Genomic DNA, 19,953 nt, shown 5'->3' on the forward strand with positions numbered 1-19,953 from the left:
ACGAACAGCTTATGCATGGGCTCTGCTGAGCCACAGCTATGTGAAAATTGGATGGTGAAGGGCTGGCAGGAGAGGCAGGGGAGACCTGGCAGGCCCTGAGCTCTTTGAGCTTTGGGCAATATACCTGCTCCACAGAGCTGTAAGGTTGTGAAGAGCATATGGCTGTGTGCTGCCCAGTCTGGCTCCTGCACTGGTGATGGCTCATTTTTTATCATGTTCAGTCACACATGAAGGCAAGTATACTTGAGTTTATGTGATACTACAAGTCAAGAGTGCAAGGAGGACAAAACCTCTGTGAAGGCAGACCCACATGTTTCTGTTTCATAACCCTGTCACCACACATAAACCAGCAGCTTATGGAGATGGCAGTGTCCTGGGGCTGTGTAGAGCATGGTCCTTCTGTTCCAAAACACAACATGGCTTTTACTCTTTGCCTGCCTGTAAGTGCTTGGTGAGCTCTGCTTCCTCCACCTGGTCTGCTGTCAATCCAGAATTGCATGGTGGAGGTGGCAAAGGACCTTGCAAATTCTGCAATGACTCTTGAGGGCCAGTCCTGAGGTCCCCACGTGCAGCAGAGCTCACGCTTCTTGCCCATGAGGTAGCTGCTGAGAGAGCAGAAAGTGATCAATTAGTCTTCAGCCCTCAGCTTCACAGTCGATCAGAAGGTTATGTTGTGATCAATCAAATCTAGACAGGCTGCAGGGGTGAGGCTGTGGCTTGTTAAAGAAGCTGTGCGGGGGCATGGCTGTGAGAGGGGCGATCGATCGCAGCCACATAAGGGTAGATGCATCAGTGGGACGTTGCAAGTGAGAGAAAGTGGGTCAGCTAGAAGGTAGGAGGAGCATGGAAGATGGCACTGTGGCTTCAAAGCCTTGATCCTGCCATGAGGTCTTCCTGCACGCTTACAAGTGGGATGAACCTCCCTCCTTCATGGTCTGAAGCTTGGTTGCTTACTGTTAACCTTCGTGTTAGAGGATGTTGGACCAGTCGTGATATATTTGATACTTTCAGAGGTCAAAAAGCTACAGAGATAGGTTCTTGCCTGCCATTATTCTTGTGAGGAACTGGGTATCCCAGTCCCTGGTGCCAATGCCAACTCTTGGGCCAAGTTCTCCATTGCGCAACATTGGCTTTGCAGCTCTTTGGTGTAAAGCTTTGTTCATGGAGACTCTTCCATTTCTGATGCTTTTGGTGCAGATTGGTGCTGCAGAGATGCTTTTCTCCCAGTTGCTTTTCCCAGGAAAGATTTTGCACTGAGACAAATGCTTTTCTGATGATGTATTTCATCTGGAGGTTTTAGTATCTATTCCTCCTTTGTGGTTTCTCTTTCTCCTTCTCCCAGTTTTTCTCCAGGGACACAGAGGAAAGAGGCCTGAAACATCACTTTTCCAGATACAATTATTTTTATCTCCCAGAAACTCTTCAGTCTGTTGAGAAGCAGCACAACAATAGTCATAAAAACCTGCAGAAAAGAAAAAGCACAACACTCTTCGGTGTTGGCTTTTATCCTGCACATAGAGCTAGACCTTCCCCTTTCCTGTGTTCATGTAGGGGATGTTCGTTCAAATAAAGGGTTTCTTTACTCCTAACTTGCACAAAGGTTTTTCTCTGCTTTATAAGTGCACAGATGACTATCTGAGGACAGGATTTTACCCTGTAAAAGAGGAAATGATGCAAAGCAGTGCTTTCCTCTAGCTGCAGACCTTCATCATCAGTAGGCAGGGCTAAGTTTAATCCTGGTTCAGCTGGCTTCCAGGGGGATGAATGTACTGGATTGCAGGAGATGAAGATCCCTGATCAAGATGAAGACTTTGCCACATCAGTGCCTGATTCTAAAATTTGCTCTGAGGCACAGAGTATGGTAGGACTGAGGTGGGCTTTGGGGCATAATCAGTGTGTCTGCAAGTTGTTTTGGCTCCACCAGTTGCTGGAGGAGGCAGTTCCTCTGTAACAAGTGTGAGTTCAGTTCAGCTGTGAGTTCTGTACTGTGCAGGTCTTGATGCAAGTGGAAAGCCAAATGTGTGGGGACCACATCTGTTCTTCTGTTCTCTGGAAGTCTGCTTTATTTGACTTGTCTGTTCTATATGTAAAATAAGCAAATACATGAATTCTGACCAGATAGGGTCTGCTTTTTTGCTGATAGAAGAGTCCTCCTTAATCCCTTTGATCAGCTTGTTTTATGGGTTTCCAGAAGTTTGAGATTTGTATGCAGAAGCAGAGCTATTTTATATGCCATTGTAAATTACTGATTATTTTGTTGAATTTGCTAAAAACATTATTACTTTAAAGCAAGAAAGGAAACTAACTGAACAAAATAATCTACTCAGGCATGCTGCTGCAACGTTTAATTTTCAAAGTCATTTGCAAGAAGATGAAATGTTGAGAGGCTTTAAGATTTCAATGGCTATGTTAAAGGGCTGTTGTGGAAGTTAACATCAGGAGTTATGGAGGTTTTAAAGCTCTTATTCCATCAACATACTGTGCTGGAATCTGCAGGATGGCTCAGGAGATTTTTCTTGAGAAGCAGCTGTTGAATACAGCTGTGTTGGCTGGGTCATTGGCTACAGGTATCCTCCATCGTGCACAATGGCTCTTAAGCACAGATCTCTTTTCCCAGCAGCATGTGATGTGGAAAAGATTCTTAAGCAGTTTTGGGGTGCTCAAAGATGGAGAGAAGAAATCTCAGCTAATGAGTATTCATACAAAATTGCTTCTTGGGCATATCATAGAATGGTTTAGGTTGGAAGGGACTTAGAGACCATCTACTCCAACCTCCCCACCATAGGCAGGGATGCCTCACAACTAGACTTGGCTGCTCAAGACCTTGGACACCCTCACGGAGGAGGCATCCACAACCTCCCTAGGCAAACTATTTCAGAGTCTCAGGGCTTCATGTTACATAGTTCCCTGAGGCTTGCTCCTTACGTGAGCTGTGCTGATGTGTGTGCTAAGCACTTCTTGTTTAGCAGCCTGATCTGTGCATGCACAGGGAAGGTGTTTTTTTTCTCTCCTCATCTTGACTCGTGCTGTTTGTCCCTTGAGCTCACTTTGGAGATACACCTGCAAACCTGGCCTGGTTACACACACATTTGCAAAAAAGTCCATCCCAGTTGCATCCTCATAAACGTAGAATCATTTAGGTTGGAAAAGACTTTTAAGACTGACTCCAACTGTAAACATAACATGCCGAGTCCACCATTAAACCATGTCCTGAAGTGCCACATCTACATAAATACCTACTCTTAAATGGCTGGTTTTTGACTACCCCAGTGCAGCACATCCTTTGGATAACCTGAGTGGAAAATGCCATGAAAAATCACAGAATCAAACAGGTTGAAAGAGACCTCTAAGATCATCAAAGCCAACCGCACCCAACCCTAACTAGTCAACTAGACCATGGCACTAAATGCCTCATCCAGGCTTTTCTTCAACACCTCCAGGGACATCCACCCCACCACCTCCCTGGGCCGCACATCCCAATGGCCAATCTCTCTTTCTGTGAAGAACTTCTTTCTAAGATCAAGCCTAAACTTCCTCCTACACAGCTTGAGACTGTGTCTTGTTCTGTTGCTGGTTGCTTGGGAGAAGACACCAGTCCCCACCTGGCTACAACTTCCCTTCAGGTACTTGCAGACAGCAATAAGGTCTCCCTTGAGTCTCCTCTTCTCCAGCTCCCTCCCTGGGGCTTGCGCTCCAGACCTTTCACCAGGGTCTTACATGTCTGAAGTGTCACCAAACCTTAGCTATTCTTTTGTGTAACCCTGAAATACAGACCCTGTTTCCAGAGTGGTTCTATGGTGTCTAGACAAATCTATAGGGGTGAGGACGAGATGGTCTGAGGAAACCTGTAACAATTCAACCACTCTCTTGGCGTTTGACTCCATCTTTGCCAAGCCTGCAGGCTGTTTGAGCTATCAGCATGCATAGGTTTGTCTTCTCACCCTTAAAACAATCTCATTTGCTTTGCTGTTGTTTTTAACACTACCCCAGCCCTGGCCTCTGAAGCTTTTTGAAAATAACATTTACAATAATATTTTTAACAGTTCCGTAGTATACAAAACTCCAGCGCCCTGGCAGGACTCCCGGAAACTTGCTGAAAGTTAATGTGGTCAACTCTTAAAAAGAAGAGATTTTTTCCACTTGACTCTTGCTTGTTAAACTCTCTGAGCCCAACATGTTGTTCCCTGCTGCTTGAAAAAACAAGGAAAGTCCCAATTTTAGCAATGCTTGTTTGAGTAGCTTTCCAGCTGAGCTACATTTCAGGGGCAACTGTGGCTTGCTTTTTTTTTTTTTTTTTTTTTTAATTTACACTGATGTGTCCCTACACCTTCAAACCAAAGTGTTAAGTGGTGCTCAGGCAGGAATAAGTACGTGCTGCTTTCCCTGGAAGCCTGGGGCTGATGAACTGCAGAGGGAGATGCCACTTGCTTGTGCTGCAGTAGTGGCCAGGTATTTCAGCTTGGGGCTGTGTTTTATGTTGGATGCTGAGTCTCTGTGGTGTAAGAACAGCCCATTTGGGGGGTATGTGATACTGTAAATCCCATTTCAAATCAATAATAGACTGCTGGTGACTCCAGCTGTCAGTGTTGTACTCTTCCTACTTTCCTGACTCCCATCCTACCTCCCAGTAAGTCTCTTCCAGTTGCTTATCTTCCCTCATATCCAGGGGAAAAACTGCTCTTCTCCATCATCTCCCCTGCTTTGCTTGTTACAGTTTAGCTGCATAGAGGCTGGAGTTGTGTCTATGTGGACAGTGTGTTGCCATCATCTCCCTTGAACTGTGTTTTGCTTAATTCCTTCCTTATGGGGAGAAGAGGAAAGAACTGGGATTAAGTTCTGAAGTGGATTAATAACTTTACATTATCTAGGTATGCCTGGGTTAGCAGGGAGTTGGACTAAGTGATCTCCAGAAGTCCCTTCTGACCCCTACTGTTCTTTCATTCTATGATGTAGCTCTTGTGTGGATATTCATACTTAGCACTCGTATAGCCATAGTAAAATCCAACCACTTCAGCTGCAGAACTGAGTTCAGCTCAGTCAAATCAAACCTGCATTTATTCTAGATGAGAACATCTCTGCTGGGCTTTCCTGCAGGTTCAGTAACCTTCAGCAGCTTCCTGAGCAGACAAATGCAGATGAAGTCTCTTGAGTGCTCCACACATACCTGGAATATGAGCATCACATTGCCCCAACATCCCTGGGTGGCCAATGCTTTGCTGAAGTTTTACTTTCATTGCTTGGTAGGAGGTGTTTGTGTGTGATGAGGTTGCCAGGGCAGGAGTTTGTAGATTGACACTGGAGATTTGGAGCAGATTTACAGCAGAAGCTGGTACTGCTGCTTGTGGGAGCAGTGGAGGGTGAACTGGGACCCCTGTTTCAGATGCTCACTGGTTAGTGTGGTAAGCTGCCAATACTTGAAGGCTCTGAGGGAACTTAGTGGGAGAGTGCACTCTGAAGTGCATTGGAGCAGAAAAAGTATTCCCCCCACACACTTTTTTTGGGTGCATTTTGTTGTTGATTTTGTTGTTTTTTACCTCTTATTTTTTCCATTACACCCCCCCCCCTTTTTTTTTTTTTAAAGGGAGATAATAAAAGGACAAAATTTGTACCAGAAACAGGAATTTGTCCTTCTCTAACAGGAAACTGCTGGTATGTATTTTTGGGAAGCCATGGAAATGGCCAGTGTTTGCAGTCCCATTTGAAAGCTGTGTCTCTTCAGAACTGAAGCATTCTGCTAAAATAGAAAAACCTTTCTTCTGTTGAGTGTCTGTGGAGATTTCCTGCACTGTTCATGGGTGGGGGGGTGTGGATTTGCTCATGAGATCTAGAGTAGGGTCTCGGGGGCTTGCTATGGCTGAGCTGGTGGAGAAGACTACAGGGCAGGGCTCTGCTGATGGAAAGGTCACCTGGTTTTTCCAGGGTTCATTTGCACAGTTCCTGTGCTTTTGTAGCTAGATATGGGTTGCAAAGGTCTGGAAGATCTCCAGAAAGCCATTAGAAAAGTCTGTTGCACTGATAGGAAGGTCAGCCTGGGTTATCCCAGGAATTTAGGGTTAATCCAGACTATCTGCTTGTGGTCTCTGTGCAAACTCTGCACGCAGTTAATTGCTGGAAGTGTTGCAACAATTTTGAAAGCAAAAGTATTGAAGATTGGGGCTGTTTCCTCCTCTTGTTACAATCAGATGGACATTTACATGGCTTTCTTGGTGGTTTTCTGCTTTCTCTTGATTCAGTGTTGCATATACTGATCAGTTCCTTCTCAGGGAGGGATTTTCAGCCTTCCCAAGCCTATTAGTTACTTCCTTGGCTTCTCTGTCCTGAAAATGGAGAAAGCAGAGTTCCTGGTGGCCACAGGCTCTTAAGCTGAATGGTGCTGTGCTGCAAGGAAGCTGCAGCAGCAAAAGAAACGAGGCACTTTGGGGCACATGGACGTCACTGCCTCTGCTGCTTTCTTATCGCTTTCCTTTCCTGCTTGTCTCTCTCAAAATAGTTGGATAAATACTCCCCTGCTTGCCAGCACCAAGGCTCCAGAGCTGCAGAGAATCATTTTAATCCATGCTTGTGATCGTTCCTGCTTCACTTCAAATTTGGTGTCGCATCAAAATCGGTTTGACTGAGCTGGGGGATTTTCAAAGGGCCTTTTTCTACTGCTTCTGCCCAGCATATGGTGCATTAATGCTCCAGAATTCATGCCTGTGTCATGGTGTGCACAGCTCTCATTGGCTTTGAGGCCTCCAGTGACTGCACAACAGCAATGTCTTTCTCCTTGCAAGTCTGTTGAAGCACTGGAGACGTCTCTCCAGTTACTTGTGTTATCACACCAGGTTTACAATGAAGAAATTTGTGTTATTCATCAGCTAAAGTGGTCTTTGCTGATCACTTCTGTCATACTGCTCTTTAAAAGGTGCTCATCTTTAGGTGGGTTATGCCTTTGTTGAATCTCAAATGGGGCTTTCTACTACTGAGCAAGACTGACTCCAGCAGACTTAGATTTACACTCAAGTTCTTTTTGAGCAATAAACTCCCACCCCTTGGTGGGGTTTGGCTAAACACAGTGTGCCAGGTAGCTGAACCCAATTCTGCATCGGTTTTGGGCAGATAAGCAGATGGCCATGAGTGACACTTGGCAAGAGGCAGAGACACTGGCAGGGCAGTTAGGGACATGGCTGCCATGAGTGATGTATGGAGCATACATTACTGCTGAGAGCCACCCAGACTCAGGGCTTTTTTTTTCCCATGTGGTCAGAGGAAAGCTGGTCCAGCCTTGAAGAACCTTGGCTGGAATTTGGAAGGCCTAAATTTAGATTACTGCTTTGATACAGGCTGTTTCTGGGACTGACTTTCCATGTCCTGCTATTGGTCTGTTCCCCAAATCAGTCTTAGTCCATAAGGATGCTGCAGAATGTAATGCATTCAAGGTGGTACTGCTTTAAGGTTACATTAAATAACGTAAAAGTGTGTAAGAAGTGCAATGCATTAAATCTCTCAACAAAAGAAGACCTGTGGCACAAGAACAAATTCTTTACTCCAAGATCTAAATCTGCAAAATACCAATCTTGTAGTGTGTTACCTCTGGGGTGTGTGGAGGAGGACAGACTCCTGGCCTCAATTCCCAGCTGAATCGTTCTCCTCTTTCCAGCAGGAAATACTTTGTGAAGAGTGGTCCTGCTCAGACTCTGTCTCCACTGACATGTCAAAATTAATCTGTAACCTCTGTGTATGTTTGTTATTTCAGGGTGGATGCTTGAGAGTGGAGGATAAGGTACAAGTGTCTGGGACCGGTGGAATGGAGGCCTGATGTAGATGGAAAGATGGGTAAGAACTGGATTCTCCTGAAGCAATTAATTTTCTGTAGCCTGCTAATTTTAGTTGGGGCTACCAAGCATGAAGCTACATGACCTTGTATTGAGACTACAAGGTGGAAAGCAGGGACTTCAGGCATCTCTGTTGGCTTCACCGCTGACATAGTGAAGTTGTCTTGTGTGGTGCAGTGGTGCTTGGACTAGCCCTCTGCAGCAATGCCATCCTGGTGCTGCAGGTTGGTTGGTTTGCTGTTATAAATCCAAGACAATATCTCTACCTATGCCACTTTGGGGTCAGCCTAAGCAGAGGTCCTTGGCACTAGATCTGATGATGAGGATGCGTAGGTATGGCCGTGACCGTGTCACTCAGCACTTATTTATTCTGCTTCTGAAGGACCTGTACCTATCTCTGCAGGACTGATAAAAGGGCTTAATTTTTATGGGAAGAGCAACTAGATGCAGCGTGGGATCTCAGGACAGAATTGTTCTGGTTTTGCTTCCTGCTTTGGTCTTCAGTAAGTGACTTGGGCTCGCATTTAGGATTCTCTTAGGACACTTTACTCCAGGTGTATAATGGTTGTATGGATACTGAAGCATTTGATTCTTTCTTTGTATGGAAAAGGAAGGTGGTGAGAACAGCGGGATATTTTGTAGGTGGAAACAGTGTTGGAAGCTTCTGTAAGGAAAAGTGTGGCCGTGCTGTAGGTGCTCAGTCACTGCTTCAGAAGCTGAAGTGTTTATTTGCTCTTGTTTTGGTACTGTAATTCCTGCTGGATGGAAGAATAATAAACTCATAAACCCCCATAAAATCAGGTTGAATTGCAGCAGTTTATCTTATAAGAAGGCACATCAGGCTTTCTAGCTCAGGTTTTGCTGTTCTTAAGAGGTATCTAAATGAAGAGATGTCCATATCTCCTTACTTCCTGTGCAACATGCCCATTGCACCCAGGGCTCCTGTTCAGGGTCATGCCAGGTGCTTTGGGCACCTGGGATTGCAGGACTGGACCTGCATTGCTCTATTTGGGACATTAAAGTCGTTGCTGCAGCAACAGATTAGGAGTTCATGGGCTCTGGGTTGTGGCTTTGAGCACTGGAAGTAGCTGGACTGGGAGGGAGAAAGAGATCTTTATGAGCCCACAAATAACATTCAGAGGTTTCGGAGGCAGTCAGGGGAAATAACTTGCCAGCTTCATTTCTTGCTGGATAAACATTTTTCTCCTTTCAAGTGTGCTCAAGAGAGAGATAGAGGTTGTAGGGAGAGGTAATATCTTTTATTAGACCAAACTGATAGAGGTGGAAAAAACCCAGACTGCCTTTTAGGCACATAAGCCCTTCTTCAGAGGCAGCAAATTTTAAGCTTAGCAGGAAAACAGGCTGCAAAAATTGTCCCAAGTTTAATTTAATTCTGTTAATCCATTAAAGGAAAAGTCTGGAGTAAAGGGCAAAGTTAGCAAAAAAGCTGTGCAAGTTTGTTGTGGGATGAGAGAGAGAAACCAGTACCTGATATGTTTGAAGCGGTGGTGAGTTGTGCAGGCAGATGCTGGGTGGGGGGGAAGCATCCAGCCCTAAAATCAAGCAGCCCCTCTATTTATTTTTTAATGTTCACTGGAGCCACAGGCAGACAAGGTTTTCTTAAATGTGGTTAATTTTGTTTTTTAAGGGGATAGCCCCTGCTTGCAGTTCTCCTAGACTCTTTTAATCTCCAAAAGCAAGAGAGTAGTAGTGTTGGGTTTACAGCTGAACTTGGTGATCTTAAGGGTGGTTTTTTTTTTCCCCCAACCTGAATGACTCTGAGGCAGATTTAGCATGGCTTATCTGGTAGCACTCTGTGTTTTGATAGGAAAGCCCTGACTCTGGCTGCTGTATTCCTGTCTCTGCCTACCATCTTCTGTAGGGCTGCAACTGGGAGCCACCCAGTGCAGGGCTGGGAAGCCTCTGGCAGCTGGAACGGTCAAGGCTGGGTTAAGTTTCTCTTTGGTGCTCTGTAGGATGAATGTTTACTCTTTGGCTAACAGAGCTTTGCTTATTTAATCTTTGCCATGCTTTAGATCTCTTTATGAGCTTCAGCAGCTGGGGACCAATGTGTGAGGCACACCTCAAATGGGTTTGCAAACACACCTGCCTACTTCACAGCCAAGCTTAGAGGCACTTGCAGGCAAAGTGGCTTGCCCAGCTACACCTTCATTGGCCAACAGAACATGCTGTAGCCTGTACTTTGGCACTGCTTCTGCAGGTACAGCCAAATTCCTCCCCAGCCTTGGGATGGCTGTCTCATAGGGAGCAGCCTGGGGGTAGGGAAGCAGCCTGGGGCCCACCGGGTGGCAAGAACAAAGCAGGCTGCAAGCTGGCAATTAGCTATGGAAGGTCACAGGCAGGGTTTGGGTGCTGGTCTTGCTTAGTTGACTAAATATAGAAATAGTGTAACCACCATAGAGTTCCTTTGGGTCTCTGCCCTGTGTGGTGTGCTCCATGCTGCAGACCAGACATGTGCAGGGATATGTGGGGGACGTGGTGGTGAGCATACGTGGGGATGAGGCTATGGAGGAGGGCAGCATGTTGGAAAGCATGGGAGAGCTCTGCCAATGCCTCTGATCCTGTGGAATTTTACTCTGTGTGATGCTGTCAGGATGGCTATTTTGGGAGTGGAGAGTTGTAGTGAGACAGGCTTAATCCTATTTTCCCTCCATGCTAAGCTAAATCAAACACCTTTAGGACCCTGAGACTTTTTCCATTGCAGAATTCCCTGGTAAATCTCTAGGGTGAGGGTATGGCAGTATCATGCCACATACCTTTTGTGTTCATCAAGAGAAATTTGTTGTATGATTTGTGGCTTAGCTACTGAAACTCTTACCTAAGTGATAAAACTTGCCTTTCAGTGCTCTTGAAAAGCTTTTGGTTTGGTGTTTGTGAAATACTGATCACCTGATGTTTTAAGGACATGGTTCTTGCCCTACCAAAACAGAGGTGCACTCCCAGTAGTGTTACCTTGCCTTTGGATTTTCCCTGGGGAAATTGCAAGCAGTTGAAGTTCTTCATTATCTCACACCCTGGATATCAAATACACTATGACATAACATAACATTATTTGTTTCCCAGTTTAGTCTCTCTCTCTGTTTTTTCAAGGCTGTTTTAAGAGCTCAATCAATTAATATTACATTGGAGGTCGTTTCTTTGTGTACATGAGCATTTTAGGGACTGATTAGGTCTTGTTATGGTGATCAGAATTAGTTGTGTCTGTGACATACAGTTTTACTACTAATAATTTAAAAAATAAGTGGTTTAGCTTTCTAAAAACTGATTCTTCCATCTCCCCTAAGTCTATTCCTAAGCACCAATTTCTGTCCCCTTTGGCAAGGGGATGTAAAGGGAAGGGTTGGGTTTGATCTGAACAAATTCTCTGATCTGTTGGCTGTGCGATTTTACCTGAGGGACAGCATGGGGTAGAAGGAGGCAAGAACTCTCAAAATGAGCTTCACCCCCGAGAAAAGGGTCTGTAAGATAGCATAACTGTACCCTAAAACAAAAGCCTCTGATGTTTGGGTTTGATTCTTTTCACAAAGCAGTGTCCCAAGCTGAAGACGTCAGCAAGCCAGCTGCTGCCAAGAAATCCTGCATATCAGAAGGGTCTTTCCTCACTTCCTCATGTATAATTGCTGTGTTTGACCTGCCGAGCTGTGCCCTGCCCTTGAGCCCTACACAGGGGTGACCTTGCCATCCCTTGGGTGGGGTTGCAGGAGGGTGAGCGGCAGCAGGATCCAGCTGCTGCTGAGCCTTTGCTGACTTGCAAAGGGAACGTGCTCCGCTGGTGTCTGCTGCAGGGCACAGTAATCTGGGCTGGGGGAGGGTAACTGGTTGATTTTTTTTTCTCTTTATCAGATACTGGACAGTGCTCCAGACAGTGGCAAAATTATTTGTAGATGTGGGTTTAATTTACATGGAGGTTTATCTGCATCTCTTGCTAGATGGATGCAAGCAGCAATCTGTTTTGCCACAGACAGTGAGATGAGCTGCCAAACAGTATTTGTACCTGCCTGTGAGAGTGGCTGGGTCCCTTCTTTACTTATTTAGGGACTTTTGTTATGGTCCAAGTCAAGCTCTTGAGCTTCTAGCTCACTAGTCTCTTTCCCAGTGTTGACTGTGAGGATATTTAATTACTACTTGATCCCTTCGGCTATTTAGAATCATAGAATCATTTAGGTTGGAAAAGACTCTGAAGGTCGTTGAGGCATTTTGTGCATGTCCTGAATCCTGGTGGCAGTCCAGGTCTGTTGATAGTGTTTGCAGGCACTGAAGAAACACAAAAATCCTGTGTTTCTCCATCTCCAAACTTTTCCCCTTCTGGTTTTTGGAGAAGAGTCAGCATTTGTCTTCACAAGCAACTTCTTTGATACCTGCTTTGACATAGGTTACTGTTGCCTGATTCCCTGGAGCAGGAAGGAAAACCCAGGACTGACACTGACATTCTGAAGAAAGCAGTGGGCAGTCCAGGTTTGCTGTAGGTCCTGTAGATGTGAACTTTTCACTGTAATGAGGGCCAGGTTTGCTATGCTCGAAATAGAAATGAAAAAGCGGTGTGGCCATTGAACATTATATGCTACTCAGATGTTGGCTCTGCTCTTCATGAAGGATGAAAAAAGACATCTAGAAAGAGCTGTAGGAGTGGATTGAGGATCACTGTGAGAAGCCATGTTTACATTTAGTTAAAATAAGGGTTAAAAAGGGATGAGACTGACTGGGAATACCTGCAGAAGAGGAGTGGTGTTTCTGTTAATAGATGGGTCTCTTAAGATAAAGTCTTTCAAGATCTAATGAGCAGAATAAGAAGAGATACTCAAACTGGACTTGAGAAATCCGTTACTGAGAGGTTATTGGAATAACTGTGAGCTCTTCAGACTGAGGCTTTTTGGACAGCTTTCTGAAACAGGCTGCTTTGCGTGATTCTAGATCAAGACTGTGATGCAGAGGCTGCTAAATGAATTTCAGTGGCCTTTGTATACAGCCAGGAAGGCTAGACAAGTTAAGTCCTTTCTGAATTAAAGCTCTGTTAATGTATTTAGCTCTGGCTTGCAAGACTTTTGTCTGTCTCAGATTCCTGGCTGTCAAATGAGACATAAACCCCAGCTGTTCTCTCTTTCCATCTGACAGCTTAGCCGACAGTCCATCAGGACAGGGACTGCCCTTTGCAGGTGCTGCATGATGTTGAGGTAGTGAGTCTTGGCTTTCATCTGAGAATCTCTTTGGTAAATGATAAACTATCATACACCATGTTTTGATTTATTAGTATATTACAAAAAAAAAAAAAAAACCCAGAGAAAATGAAAGGCTGATGCCCTTTGCAGGTCATAGTTTAAATTGTCAGTGTCATAGTCCTGTGGTTCCATATTGCTTTTAGCTATGTTTTGCTACATTTCTGTGGTTTTTTTGTCACTGTATGTTCAAAGTGTTGCCTTTTGAAAGGGCTTTTACTGAAGGTGACAACATCTCTGGCAAGCTTCCCATCCTCTCTCAGCCTTCACAGAACTCTTACCTCTGCCTGGGGATACCCCCAGTTGGTTGCATCACCTTCCAGAGAGGTGGATGCTAGCAACAGAAGGAGGGTGCTGTTGGAATTTACACAGGCACAACAAGGGCTGAGCTGTGCTATCAACATCCTGGCTGTCAAAAGCATGGTGGGATCTTTAGTGACCACAAACGGCCATGTCTGTGGTTTTACTTTGGATCCAAGCGGAAGTGTAAGTGACAGTCTGTGGCCCCTTAGCTACAGGCTCCAGCCTGTAATGACTCAGAGGACAATATTCTACCCTTCTGCAACACCCAGGATTTTTTTCCCAGCCCTAGCTCTTCTGCCTGATGTGTGTGAGAGGCTGAAATCAGAAACTGCCATGTCCTACAAGGCTGTTTTACTTCTGCAGATGTTTCCCTGTGCTTCATCCAGCTAGTGCCTTTTTTTTTTGTGTTGATGGAAAGCAGCATCATGGAACTGCCATAAGCTGCCTCCTAGCAATGAACTCTTAGTGAAGCCAAGAATAACAGTCCTGTCTAGACCATCTGAACACAGCTAAATTCTTCCTTTGTCCCTTCATTTGCTTTCTTTCCTGACTATTGACTTGGTTTGGATGGTCCATCTTGACCCTCAGGCTCACTATTTCTCCCTTGCCTTTTTTTTTCCCTTCAAGTTCAGCAGTGAGCCTACTGTACTAAGACTGAAACTCCAGGTTCCTCTCTCCTGCACACATGCTGTAACCAAAGCCATGGAGCAATGTTGGAAACTTACATCTGAAGGGCAGAGAGATGTGTCATCGAGGCTTTTTGATTTCATTTCATAGCTGGTTTTGCCAAGTGCTGAATGCCCTAGATGAATGCCTAGAATGCCAGGGACCTGTGAGTTCCGTCTTGCAGAACTGCAAACTTGGTGAGAGAAAGAGGTGTTTTGGTTTTAATACAAGATCCTGCCAAATTGTATCTGTGTACTTCAGTAAATCTAGAACACCAGCCTTCCTATGTCCACTGTAGCTCCACTGATCATTGTTTCCTGGGAGTGCTCTTGGCTTACTTCTTCCGTGTGTTCTTCTCCTTTATGTGACTGTGGATATTTTCCCCCACCACAAAACCCTTGGGAAATTATCTTCAAGACCTCTATTTTATTTGGTTGGAAGTGGTCCTTGGTTGGACTAGCAATGTGATCCAGTGAGACTTGTCAGAGGAAGCTGATTTAAAAAGCACAAAATTGGAGTGTTGGTGGGAAGTAGAGGAGAAAGAAATTAGTTTCCTTCTGAGGAAAATAGCTGAAAAATAAAGAGCTGAGAATGGAGGAAGAGACACTGGAGACAAAAGGACGGTGCTAAACACAATTGATTTTTAAATTTGTTTTTATTGTCTGTGTAATCAGCTTTTCTTTGACCCAGTCTGCCACTGTAGAAGTATTCCTCTTGCACTGGGAAGACAGGAGGCTTCATTGTACATTTCATCCTGTCAGCCTAATGCCTTAAGTGGATTTGTACAGGATGGTACAAGGGTGAAGCTGGGCCAGAAGGTTGTTCAGGAGCAAGAACCTGCTAATGTTGCATGAAGTCAGTGGTTTCCATGAGTCTTTGAGGCCATCTGAGCTCTGTGGATGTTTCACTGGTATTGTGCAGCTTGCAGCTGTTTTGTTCTGGAGCTGTGGCAAAGCCTTGGAAGATGTTTGCTGTGTAGTCTCACTGCTGCTTTCTCTCAAGGTTTAAATATACCTGGGTCCTGCCAAAGCTACATCAGGAGAACTCGATCTTGCATGTCTGTTGGGCATGGGATTCCTATTGATTGCCTTGTGTTTTTGTGGAAAGCTTGTGGAAGGCCATCCATCCTGCACCCTGTGCTTGCTCGGATCAAGCCAAGCAGAGAGCGAGCAGCCCATTTTGCAGGAGAGGCTTGAGAGTGGCATTTGGATTTAATTATCCAGTCAGCTTCAGTGCGTGTTTGAATTTTGACTGAACTGGCTGAGCTGGCTGCTTGTTTCCGTGGAAGAAAGTTCTCCACCCTTCTTGGGAGTCATCTTGGAGACCCCAAGAGCAGTAATTAGGATGGGCAAGAGGCATAGTCTGGAAAGCATCAGTCCCTGTGCAAAACTGTCATGGAGAGGACTGGAAAGTGTCAGTTTTGCAAGCGATGATGCAAATTGTGCTGCTGCTCTGAAGTCGCTTCAGAGTGTGGTGTGGGGGTGGTTTTTTTTCTTTATTTTGAACAGTTGAGGCTTTGCTCATAGTCCCTCTGAAACTGCAGTTTTCTTGGACTAAAAACACACTTTAAAAAGGAGTTTAAAAGCTACTTAAGTGCATAGAAGTTCATTATTTCACGGAAATAACGTAGTTTGCTGTGCTTAAGTAATGTTCTTTCACCCGACAGCAGCAGCAGAAGACAACCTTTCCTTCTTGTGCAGGGAGCAGTTTCCTTACTTTACTGTGTAGCAGCAATGGCATGGATTTGTGTTTGGGCTTTTTTTTTTTTTTACAAGTAGCACTAGTATTTTATAATAACAAACTCTTAGATGGTCTTCAAAATGCTCTTTGACATTGTCTTTTTAGTGGATTGAGGGACAAAGAAGCTTGAGTTGACAGCCTAAATACAAAAAAAATGTATACTCTTTCCTTTTTTCTTTTTCCTTTTTTTTTTTCCTCTCTTCAAGTACCTGATTCAGGACAGCTAGAGCCCCGTTTTGTCCCACTGATCCTAGGCTGATTATGTTAGTGGTTGAGTATTTCTGAAAATGGGCTGAATTTTAAGCAATTACTGAAGATGAGTGAATGCTTCTTGCTTTGCTGTGTTGTGAGATGCAAAAGGATGCTTCTGGAAGAGACATGTGGCCTGACTTTCCATAATCATGCAGGTGAGGTTGCAGCACCAGGAATTTTCAAACCTGTATTTGATGGATTCAGAAGGCTGTTGCAAAAAGGTTTTTGATAAAATTGATGGCTAGGTAGAGGAGGAAGACTTTGCTATTGCTTTGAGGGCAGTGTAATACAAATCCAACCTTTGCTGATCTTTGTAAACTCCTTGGAGTTGAAAGAGAAGACAGAAGTTTGAATACCCTGATTTGGTGGCCAGCATAAGCCCCATGTGGTAGGAGAGACAGCAAGGAGATCCAGGTCTTCTGTACACCCTGCAAGATGCTTTCCAGTCACAGTGTCTCTGTGTTTTGCAGGGTTGTTCATTTCCAGCTTCCTTCTAGTGAGATTTCCTTGCAATCTCTTGTGACTACTGTCCATGAGTGCCGAAGGAACTTACTCCATAGGAGTAACACTGCAGTGGTGACCCTGAACACTCATCTCTAGTGGTGATAGAGGTGGGATCAACTTGAGTGCAAAGATTGCTGGGTTTTGATGTCTTCAGTGATGCCATGTGCTTGTTGGACTCCCTAGCAAAAATGTGGTTCATCCTATTGCTCTCAGCTGCATGGTTCATGCTTGTGAGTGCCCATGGGATGTGGTGGGAACTCTCTGGGACATTGTTACAGAATCAAGCAGGTTAGACTCCAAGATCATCAAGTCTAACCAATCACCCAACCCTAACTAATCACCAAGTGCCTCATCCAGTCTTTTCTTAAACAGCTCCAGGCTGTTGACCCCACCACCTCCCTGGGCAGTCCTGCTGGCCACGCTGTTACCGGTACAGGCTTGTGGGGCTTGGGCCACTTCTTGGGGACTGCCAGCTCCTTCTCTTGAGAACTGAGGGAGGAGCTTACAGTCACTCCAGAAAACTGAAGTTACTCTGGCTCTCTTTGTGGGTTTATCATCGTTGTTCATTATTGCTGCTGCTGACCTCCAACAAATCCTGCTGACCCTTCTTGGGTGCTGAGTTGTGTGAGTTCTGGAATACTCTTGCAAGGCACTGCTGGGTTAACCTGAGGTGCAGCTCACTGAAGATGGAGGGGGGAGAGCAGTGGAGAATGAGGTGATTTTGCTAGTGAAAGCCCAGCTCTGCTGCTGCCTGTTGTAGCTATGTTTGCCTGTGACATCAGGAACAGCTCTGTGTCAGTGAGTTCAAGAAACTTTTGTTACTCAGGTAGGGGAAAAAAAAAAAAAGGAGGTGAAGGGCATTTTAGAGATTATAGCTTTGGTGGAAAATTCCTGGAGGGTGGTGTGTGGGGGTTTTGTTTTTTGTGGGTTTTTTTTTAAACTTGTCCCTCCCCATCTATATTTTTAAAAAAAAGGCTTTTTTTTTTTCCCCCTCCTTTTTTTTTGGTGGTGTCTTTTTTTCCTGCTACAAAAATCTGCCTGGAAAACTATGCTTGTCCCCAGAGGTGCCTTGTAACAGCAAAAACAAAGACCCAATCCCTAAAAAGTCAAACCCCAAACAATGCAAACATTCTTGTTGTGGGATTTTGGCTTTTTGGGGCTTTTTTTGGCTTTATGTTTTTTTTTTTTTCTTGAACTAGAATTTAAAGTTAATGTTTTCTTGTAGCATTTTTGGTTAAGCTGCCTGCCATGCATCTGGAAAAACCAAGTCTGTGTCTTTAGTGGGTAGGGAAATGTGAAAGGGAAGAGAAATTGCACTTCATGTTGTTTAATATGAATGTTATTATTTTATTCATTATATATTATTATATTTAACATGCACACACATTGCCTACAGGAAAATATAAATATTTTCCTAATGCCTGGTGTAGGCGTTAGAGCTTATTTCTGAGCTCTAAAATAAATGAGACATTGGATTTTAAACATTTCCCCTCACTTCCCCCCACCCTGTTTCTTCAATGAGATGGCTCTGGGTGCACAGCACAAGAGAATTCTTTTCCTCACGTCTTTCTGTTTTCATGGCTTCAGTGCTGATACAACACAGCAGGAGGAGCAGAAAAACAGGAGATGATGTGTTTGATCCTGAGGATCTAGGAGATGTACCTGCCTGAGGCAAGAACCTCAGTATCTGGGTCCAGTCCTGCATGATTGCTTGCAGTTCTGTCATCTTTCACATCTTTGTGGACTTTGAGTTAAATCTGCAGGCTGGCTTGTCATAGGAGTGGCTCTGTCCCTGCAGATGCTCAGTGGCACACAAAATGTTGTAGCTGCATTTGTGTCCTAACAGCAGTAGCTGCATGTGCCTAATACCTGCTTGTCTTGACTGCACCATGAACATGGGACATGCAGCAGGGTCTCACACCCTCCTAATGAGCATGCTGTGCCCTAGGTCCTGATAGAGTTTTTACTGCTTGTGGTTGGTATTTTGCAATGTAATGGTTTGTAGTTGATTTAAGCAACCACAACCATAAATGGAAAAGTTTTGAAGAAGAGAATGGTTTCAGATCAAACGGATCTTTCTGCAGAGATCAGAACTACCACATGGGCTCTTACTGATGTCTCTCTTCTGTACAGCATAGTTGAGTTTGTTACTTCTGAAGAATTTCTTGCCCTCTCCCATGATTTATAACTAGCTTTAGTTTTGAAAATCTTTTGTGGCCCTTAAACATCTTCAGTGAGGAGGGTGGGGGAGAGATGAAAAACTGTGGTGTACTGTATCACCTGCTGCATGAGCTTTCTGTGTCCTGAAAGGCATCTGTAAAGTGCCACATGTAAAGGACCATTTCATACCTCACAAGCTGGATCCAGCCCCCTGGACAGTGCATCTGGCCTATGGGTCCCTCTCCAAAGGGCCCCATGGGCAGCAGGCAGCAGCTCTGAGCTGAGCAAGCAGTGGTCACCCAGACTCAGCCTCTGGCTTTTCTGAGCATCTCTCTCACCTGTGATGAAGAAACCTGAATTTCCAAGACATGATGGGCTGGAAGGGACTGTAATGTAATCTTTGGATGCCTCTCTTACTAGGAAGGCTAGATGTTGTGTCTTTTGACCCACATGGCTTCAAAGATTGTATTTGCAGTGCTGCATTTCCACTCTGCGCTTCCAGGAGGCTGCCTTCCTCACTTCAGTTGTGTCTCCTTCTTTTACAGATGAAGAAGAAGCTCTGAACTCTATTATGAAGGATTTGGCAGCATTGGGCAAGTGTGGGGGGCTGCTGGACAACAATAGGAATAAGAACAGCATCCACTCCAGCAAACAGGTAAGGCATTGCTTGAGTCTACCCCAAACTTCAGTAGACCAAAGAGATGGGCATTGTGCTTATCATGCAGGGAGAACAGATTTCAGATGTTATCCCTGGAGTTAAGAAGTGCTGCAGGAGCTCAGCACATCAGAAATGACATCATTTTACCAAGGTGGACCTCTTTATGAAACGCTGCATAGAAGCTACAGACATCTCTCTATCACAGAGGAGCAGTGGAGTAGAGAAGAGTGATAGCCCAAACCATTCACAAACACAGCAGCAGAGCCTGAAACTAGTGTTAAATCTCAAATCCCATCCCCAGGCACTTTCTTTCTTTCTCTTGCTTACCACTTAGCTCCATCCCAGCTGACACAAGGACATGCTGGAAGCAGCAGAACTGGTTTCAGGCTATGCAGCTTTAAGATTTGGCTTAGTCGAATGTTTTCTATTGACAGCACTGATGAAATATGAAATCCATCATGTGGACATTTTACTTCAGATACTTGAAAGACCGACTGCCAATTTTATGCTGTAGACACCCAGGGTCTTTTGGGAGGAATAATGTCATTCTTATATAAAAGTGCTTAAATATTAATTACTGGTGTTTATACTTCTAAACCCAAACATTTTGGCCCTGTTGCGC

At 44.6% G+C, this 19,953-nt stretch overlaps 1 protein-coding gene across 1 annotated transcript in view; it reads left to right on the forward strand.

Moving 5' to 3' along the window:
* Positions 1-7,786: 7,786 nt before the first annotated feature.
* LOC128973678 (mitogen-activated protein kinase kinase kinase 3-like) overlaps positions 7,787-19,953 on the forward strand; it is a 53,211-nt gene continuing 41,044 nt past the window's right edge. Inside the window, exons 1-2 of the mRNA XM_054390057.1 lie at positions 7,787-7,815; positions 19,219-19,328. Coding sequence (XP_054246032.1) covers positions 7,812-7,815; positions 19,219-19,328 — 114 coding nt within the window. The 5' untranslated portion in view covers positions 7,787-7,811. The remainder of the gene's footprint in view (positions 7,816-19,218; positions 19,329-19,953) is intronic.

Source organism: Indicator indicator, chromosome 20 (genome assembly GCF_027791375.1).
Source record: "Indicator indicator isolate 239-I01 chromosome 20, UM_Iind_1.1, whole genome shotgun sequence".
NCBI classification, from domain to species: Eukaryota; Metazoa; Chordata; class Aves; order Piciformes; family Indicatoridae; genus Indicator; species Indicator indicator.